The 8,628-nt window shown below is 37.7% G+C and overlaps 1 protein-coding gene across 3 annotated transcripts in view; it reads right to left on the bottom strand.

Annotated features, from left to right (window-relative positions):
• Positions 1-2,442: 2,442 nt before the first annotated feature.
• Positions 2,443-8,628, bottom strand: part of gpm6ab (glycoprotein M6Ab) — an 80,814-nt gene continuing 74,628 nt past the window's right edge. For 2 of the 3 annotated variants that reach the window (XM_082163271.1, XM_082163270.1), the window contains exons 5-7: positions 7,725-7,801; positions 6,961-7,026; positions 2,443-4,582 (exon numbers count right to left, since the gene is read on the bottom strand). In XM_082163271.1, the coding sequence (XP_082019397.1) occupies positions 4,430-4,582; positions 6,961-7,026; positions 7,725-7,801 (296 nt within the window). In that variant the 3' untranslated portion in view covers positions 2,443-4,429. Of the gene's footprint in view, positions 5,127-6,960; positions 7,027-7,724; positions 7,802-8,628 lie in introns of all 3 variants that reach the window. The other variant, XM_082163272.1, reaches the window with a different exon arrangement.

The following is an 8,628-nucleotide window of genomic DNA, read 5'->3' as shown; positions in this document are numbered from 1 at the left end:
TTACTGGGTCAATTTGGCCCGATATGGCAAATCATAGTTCAAGAGTCACAATTTTCTGTTCATAGAGTCATGGTGTGACAGTGAAAGCATTTTATCTTGACAAATCACGTCTGCGGCGGGTGTCATGAAGTTTCAGGCTAAAAGGTTGATGTTAAGTTGCAGAAAATCTTTTAAAGTTTAAACTGGGTCAAAATGACCCCACAACAATACGGTTAACCACTCTGATAAAATAGGTGAGGCCTATTGACTTTATTAAGCTGACGGAACAGTATTTTCAAGTTACTGTACACCATCATGAATTATGAGCCTCTTTTTTAGACATTTATGATGGCTAACATTGCTTTGTGGGCTCAGTGGTCCTGATATGCATGTTTGTATATGCTAATAAATCTGCCATGTGTCCAAGCTAATCACATAGAAATGTAGGCTAGATACTGTAGAGTGAGAGCACATTTGTGAATCTGCTGCAGTAGGCAATGTTCCATACCTTTTTCCTTTTTAGATTGGTGCAAAATTAGATTTCACACCTGTTAAATTGGGCACTGTGGAGTTTGGGAACTTGCATATATAAGACCCTGCAGTTTAGACACAAAAGCCTTCATTACTTTTGCCTTCTATTCCAGTTGAAAGTCAATTGGTATGCATTACAGATTGTATTAGCAATGGGAGGGGGCAGGGGGCAGTTTCTGAGACATTCAATTTATGTTTTCTGGCGTATGTGTAATGCTGTATGGCCAAGTACAAATTGTGTGCAAATGTCATTAACAGAATAAACATTTAAAATGTTAAAAAGTGGCAAAGCTTAAGTATAGCCTATTCCTTGGTGAGAACATCACTGACACATTATTGTAAATGTAGCCTATATTTGATCTGAGACTTGAAAAGCAAGTATGCAAAACCTTGGTCAGTCAATGCAAAAACCATAACCTTGCTTGTTTGAGGCAATGTGGATGACAATTTTCTATTTCATTCATACCACTTTGGCTAATTTGTAATTTAAACAACACAATGTATGTCACATCTTAATATATTTAACGTTATTGTTCAAGACTAAAGGAACAGATTTTTTAATTCGATTTTTGTATGTTGCTTTTCTGTGTACGTCAGTCATGAACAGAGAAATAGAATGTCATCTACTGCAGACCATAGGTCACAAGAATTGGTTTTGTTTTAGAACTTTACTGCCAGCTACTGGCAAGCAATTGCACTGCAGTCTTTACAAAGAGACGTGAACAACCGATTTTAAAATAAGAATGCCATATCTCTTTCCCCTCATTATTAATTTGAAATATCAATAGTAAGAAGAACGCTCATACGAATGTCCCATATAATAGCTGAAACGGAGTATCTGTATAGATTTGGATGGCATGAACTTTCAGTTCCACCTTAACAGGCTAGGACTATCCTTGCACCCATGAGTTAATTTTCATAATTGTAGTTAATGAATGATCATTTATAAAAATAGGTGTAATCCAGACATATATACATAAAGTGTAAGGATTAATAATAGCATAATAAAACCAAATATGTTTTGAATATTTGGCATAAGGAATTTGGCTTTAGATAAGTACCGAGAAGGTGCTCCCCCAGCTGATTCTTGGTTCCTGTCATCCTACTTAATTTTTCCATCTCATATTAGCCTTTTTCCTGTTGACTGGAGATATTGAGGCCCTATTTACTGCTTTGAAGCAATCACTGAATATTACATTTAAAGAATTGCATATACTTTACAAATTAACCTTAAATTAATTACTAGCATCTCAGTCATAGGTCCGGTTCTGCGTTCGTCATTATGTTGTGCGTCAATTTCAAGGGTTACTCTTTTGGCGTAAATTGATGCGTACGGCCGTCTGCCGGAAGCTAGTTATTTTAGTCGATTAAGTTTTAAATATGGATAATTTTCTTACATGGAAACATCGCTTCACTTCAGAGGCCTTTATTAACCCCCAGATATGCGTGGAGCACTTTAATCATGAATGGATGTGCTTTGATGGACTTCCAAAGACATACACCCATTCACTCCCATTATAAAGCTTTGAAGAGCCAGGAATTTTTTTTATATAACTCAGATTGTATTCCTCTGAAAGAATAATTTCTTATAAACCTATAGGATGGCTTCAGGGTGAGTAAATAACGGCCTAATTTTCATTTTTGTCTGTGAATCCCTTTAAGCCTTGTCCCTTGTCTGGGGATAATGTACTAAATTGACTAACAATTTAGGTTGGGTTAAAATTCACTTGCCTGTTGTCAAGCTTGTTCTCAAACTTTGTTCCCTGTAAGGATGCTATAGGTCAGCATTTCCTTGTGTTTTTAAAGAAATGCATTTAAAACTATAGGTTGTATTGAAGTATAGATGCATGATTAACAGGCTTTAAAAGGTCACTCACATGACCTCCAAATAAAGCAAATCTCAAACAAGCACGATACACATGAACAATTAAAACAAGTACACAAGTGTCTTTATTTACGCAAGCAAGAAAAAGAAAAAAGCCACTGTCAAGCTGTTGGCACATTTATGTACAAAACCAGTTAATTTTACTGCCTGCTACAAAGCATTCTCAGTGAAAGTACAAAAAACTAGTACAGTATGTGGATAAAGCTGAAAGCAATGTCAGGGTAATACTGGATACGCAACATCATAACAAGTATAGGTTTAAGACATGGTTTGGAAAATCATCACGAACTTGAAAGGACAAAACTCAAACACTACAACCTAATAAGATATTTAGCTTAATATTGTTAGCGTAGCAACTGTAATACTGCACATTTAGAAAAAATATAGTTGACCCCAGCAAGACAGTCAGTCATAAGTGTAAAAATCAAAATAAAGGATTTTTTTTTTTTTTTTGGAGTTAGTTAAAACGATTACCATTAGATGCATAACCATGCCACAAATAACAACTAGATTTACGTTTTTTTATTAATTTTTTTCTACTACAAGTTTCTTTTGTGGTTTAAAAAAAAAGCTGCATGACTAGTAAGAGTACAGGGACTCTGCGCTGATTCCAAATGCACTTACACCCAAAAATTCACAATGGTCCATAAGTGCACAAAAACTAGCTTTTTTTGTTTTGTTTTGTTTTTTTGAGACACTGACAAAAGTATTTTACTGCAAAAGTAGGGCAACTGAAGTCGGCAAGACCGAGCCAAAACACTGAATTTGGCGTTATACATGCCTGTACAGTACACCCATATCTTTCTTATTTATTCAAAACATATTTGAATGTTACCTTGTTTATTCAGCCTTCCACAGTGTTTGGCAGAGTCCTTGCAATCAACTTTTCCATTTAGATTTATACTTCTCTGATATGAACGATAATCTCAAGAATATCACCTACTGTAACACTGACTGGCGAGATGTGTTTTAGAAATTGACATGAAATGTGTTCACACTTAAAGAGATATATACAGTTCAGAGGAATGACCAAAAAACTGTTTTCATTTGATTACTTGCATTTAAAAGTTAAAGCTAAAACTAAGCAATAAAACACCTGAAAATGTTATTCGCATGTGAGAGTATGGCTCGCAATGAATGAAAGAAAACACATATCCATAGAGTCTCCCAAGGCAAATCCTACATGACCGCTCTAGCTGATTTGAGACGTTCTTTCAAGGTCCTTCTTTCCCCATCAGCAGCCATCTTTGTCAAAGCTTAACAAGCGTTTACTAAGCACCAGTGTCACACCTTCCATTAATACTACGCACAGCTAGCATATACAGTTAGGCCAAGCTACAATATAGCAGTAAAAGTCACTTTAAGGTACTTTTTGAAATCCCTGGCACTCCAAAACTGAATTTGTTGGAAAAAGAATCTGTACATTTTTTATGCTATTGCTGCTGTAAGTGTGGCAGCTTGAGCGATTTAACCTGTAAATCATAAGTTACAAGTTTGGTCACATTTTGGTTTTTAAAAAGTCGGTGAATCTAAATCATGACTAGCCATTTATAGGGTGAGCTTGAAGACCGTAAATCAACGGTGTGTAATACAAAAATGTGAAAAGTGTGCTTGTAATCCCTTTGGCTAAACCCAAAACCCCTAACAAGACCCAATGAGACATAAAAGTATGTGGTACAAAAGAGAAGTCACTCAGCTTGGTGTGTTTATCAGGATGTGCACGTCAACAGAAAAGGGAGGTAGAGGAGAAATGAAAGGACAAAGAAACTAAATCTATATCCTGGGTAGTCAGAGACGTTGCCATTGAGACGATAAGCACGCCCTTAGACCAACATTCTGGGTCACACCCGTACATAGCAAGTGTTACAGTTATTTGCCTCCCCAATCCCATCACACTCCTCTCCCCTGGAAACCATGGAAATTAGACTTAGTTAAGTTTAGTTTATATATGTGTCTTCAGGGAAGGGAACGTCATGCTTGTGTATGTGTGTGTGTGTGTATACATATTTATATGTGTGCGCATGACCGCGTGCTTTATGTGTATGCATTCAAACGCTCTTTAGAGCGAGTAGAGTGGATATCATGAAGCTCCTGCTCCTCCTTGGACTTGATATCCTCGTATTTCTGCATCCGGCAGGCGTCCTTCACGTAAGCCCAGTTAGCCGACAGCACCATCAGGTAATGCACCTACAGCAACACAGTGGTTAGAAGGGAGGGTTAGTGTTAGTGCTGATGACCACTCCGTGCACCCCCCCAAAAAAGGTCAAAGAATTACTCTAGAGAAGACAGGGATGGCGTTTAGTGCCCCAGTTTAGACTGGAGATCAACCAGATCAGTTATTTCCCATGTCAGGCAAAGCGGCAACCAGTTCCAGCTGAATATAAGCCAAGTTAGTTTGTTTGCTTACACATGTTATCACTTGTAACTGTTGGGTTAACTTGGGGCTACGCAGCTGGTTATGGTGGGGAGGTGGGAGGAGGACAGGAACTGAAACGATTTTGCAAAATGGAAGGGTCTGGGTGTCATTTTAATCAAGCCAATTATGGGACGTCATTATGAAAGTCGCTGCCGTAGGCGATGGTGGTGGGGCCTTTGGTGGACAGAGAGTGTGTCGGGAGGTGGGAAGGGACACCCCAGACCAGAGCTGGCTTCAGAAACGCGTGCAGTACCTCCCCGTGTTCTTAGACGTCAGAATGACATTGTTACGGATGAGGACAGACACTGCCACCACCTATGACAGTAGCCAGATCATTAAAAAAGAGAAAGGAAGAAGGTTACTCCTTTTCACCCTCATGTCATTCCAAACCTGTATGATATTATTTCTTCTGTGGAAAAGAGGAGATGTTTAATTTACACTGAAAGTGCAGTGAAAGTGAATGGTGAGCAAGGGCTGTCAAGTTATATCTTCTGAAGCCATTATTATGACATTAGCCCCTTTCACTCAGAGATTCAGGAAAATGCACTGATAATGTGTCCCGGGATTGTTTGATTTTGGTTCATTCACACTTCCAGAGATTTTCTGGAATCTGTGCATGCGTTCACACACATCCCATTAAGACATGACACACCCCTTACGGCATTGGTCCTGCCTTTGGTTCACACAGGGCGTTTTCCGGAACTGATCCCAGTAATGTTACTACTAGGCTTGTGTTCACACAGAAGGCACTCTAGCAATTCTATGGCAATTTTCAATGCTCTGTGTGAAAGGGGCTATTATTGAGTGATAATCTTGCCTGCGACACTCAAATCTTGAGCCTTTCACAAGAATTCACATTATTTTATATTCAAATATGCACATCAATGATGGCAAACATCATTGGTTCTTGTGTGTCTTGTAACCAATTTTGAATATGTGCATTTGTAAAGTGAGTTAAATGAGTTAAACCTCATGAGATTTGAGCGCTATGTCAGAGGAAAAATACTTATGATGCCTTTTAGGGTGCATTTTTGTCAATTTGCGAGCCTTTAGTCACCATTTACCTTCATTGTATGGAAGAATAGAGCTGCCAAACATCTCAGATGTGAAAAAAAAAATGGGAACAGAGTGAATAAATGATGCCAGAATTCCTTTAAATGTGGATGGTTCCGAAAATTGTGGTATAATTGATGCATTTTCAGAACAAAAATGGCTCCTGCAGTTGCGTTGCAATGCCACAAATGCAATGCCACTCCGAATATAATTTTGCTGAAGTTCCTCTATACACCAGTGGGTGGCATTATTGCTGCACAAATCAGCAAGCTGCGAGTATGCAGCAATATTCTCTGAAAGGTATGATGTAATTATATAATCAAAAGAGCACAAATTATGATCCAATTCTGTAGACTCTTTGTTTCTAAGTACTTAATGTCCAAGCTGTTTTCTCATTTGCAAACCATGTGGAATGCAATTAACTCATATAAATGAGGCCAGACTGTTGCCTTTCCAGAAAACAAATGCATTGTGCTTTTCAGATAAGCTTAGGCAGAAGACAAAAGCACAGTACTTGGCAAAAAACTAAGGTAGACAGTGCATTGACAGTCTGCCTCAAATACATTTGATGCTATTCTATTTACCTTCTACATAAGCCCTTATAATATTAACTAATGAAAATGGCTTTCTAAGATTCAAACCAATGGGCAGAAAATGGTGTCTCACAATCACTTATCGCTGTTCCAAACAAGCTTCTCTCCTTCCTTCCCTCTCCTCTTCTGTTTCCATGGCAACAACACCTCCCGCATTTTCAATGATGCGTTTCTCTCCCTCTCTTTCTGTCTCCTTCTCTCTTTGCTCACTCACTATTTTACAAGAGGCCTTGAATGTCTATTGCATTTAGACAGACCCACACATTCTTTCATGATTCTAAACAAGTGCCTGGTTTCTATAACATACTTGCTTAGATTTCATATTACCCGTCTCACAGGTGTCACTGGAGTCAACAAATTAATGAAACTCATGAATCAATCTATATTGAATTTTATTGCCCCTGAAAGAAAATGTAGATTCAATGGGAATTTATACAATGCAGAAACGGAGTAACAAAGAAAGATAAAAAGCTAGCGAGAAAGAAAGCAGTGGAAAAGCTCACCATGGCAATAACGGCTGCTCCAGCCCCCGCAAGTGCGCAGACGAACAAGTGGAACGTCAGATCCAGCTGAAGAAAGAGACAAAAAAAAGACTCAGAAGAGGAGGAAATGTGGATGGTTTTCTGAACAATTACCATGAACACTGTAAAAAAAAAAAATTCGAAGTTGTAAATAAAAAGTTTATTGGAATGCATTTTACAGGAAAATACTAATTCAGTCTTTCTGTCAAAATGTAATGTTTAATTCAATGTGTTACTTGCCGTTTCTTTAACTGTAATTAACTGTAAAAAAATACACCAGCAAAGTGCAGATAAATCTAGATCTCTAAAACTATTTAAAATGATAACCTCAATCTATCTTGACATCTTTACTATGCACATTCATTTTATTTTCAACTTCATTTTTCCAGAGCAGCACATGTCAACACTGACCTTTAAAAAGATCTGATAAATGCCTGTAATCTCTAATAATATTGTGAAAACATTACATCCACTCCCATATAACTTGTGGCACAGTCCATAAAAGGAGCTGCGCAATCTTGCTAATACATTTTAATATTATTTAACAATTATATATTTATATGGAGGAATCCCCGCTGCACTGTGTGTCTTCAGACTTAAAAGCACGGAAAGGTTTACAATTTATTCATATTCTCTCTCTCTCACTCCCCACCCTTCTTTCATGCCATAGGTCACTGACTGTAATGGCGGATTGAATTTATATGAAGCTGAAGGCCATCAGTCAGGATAAAGAACTGCCAACTGACCTCATTAGATTCACACATCTTGATGAAGTTCTCAGAAGCAGTGCACAGTTTTTTCTCCTCACCAATGGAAACAATTCCTGCAATTCAAATTAAGTGAGTTGTGTTAACATCAGACTATTAGGGAGTTGATATGTGCTTCTTAAAAAAAACACACATAAATGACGATTAGATTTGGCTAAATTGTGCTAAGTCATGGTTAGGTCATTTTTTACTTTTCCATAATGGGTTTCATTATGTCATGAACGTGTAGGTGAATGTGATTTCACCAAGTACAACATGTTACTGGATCAACATCTTTGTTAATCCTGGAACAACATTCCAATCAACCAATCAGATTTGAGGGACAAGTTTAGGCTTATGTCAAGTTTAGGCTTACAAACCAGGGTCAGGTGCTTCTACATTGGTGTAATTCACCAATCAGTTTCCTCTGATTTTAGGGATAAGTTATGGATAGGGTTAGGTTTAAGGTAAGGATAGGGTCAGGACTAAATTTTCGGACTGGAATGTTGTTGCAGGAACATGTCTTGGCAAAATCATGATGACCGATACACCACTGCTATATATAGTGGTGATTTAACTAGAAAATAACTGCCGTTGATGTTGCAATCCTGTTAATGAATGGCTGTAATACAATTAAATGTCATAATGGTGCTCCCAGCAGTATTGGTACACAATGGATTTCTGTAATGTGTAAAAAGAGTGTTTAATGATATCATAATACTGTTTATATTATGCATTCTGTTGTTTAGCTGTTGTGAGTTATTTTCCAATATTTTCTGCCCTTGGAATTCTGGATAATGCATGTAGCCTGCCACATTCAGTAGCTTCTGCACTAAAACATAAATAAACTGCAACACAAAAACATAAACCTGATTGATAAAGGTTGTTTGAAGTCATCTCAGAC

This window comes from Leuciscus leuciscus (assembly GCF_965113295.1).
Source record: "Leuciscus leuciscus genome assembly, chromosome: 3".
Lineage (NCBI taxonomy): Eukaryota > Metazoa > Chordata > Actinopteri > Cypriniformes > Leuciscidae > Leuciscus > Leuciscus leuciscus.
Note: the sequence above shows the minus strand (reverse complement) of the source record. Positions and strands in the feature narration are given on the sequence as shown.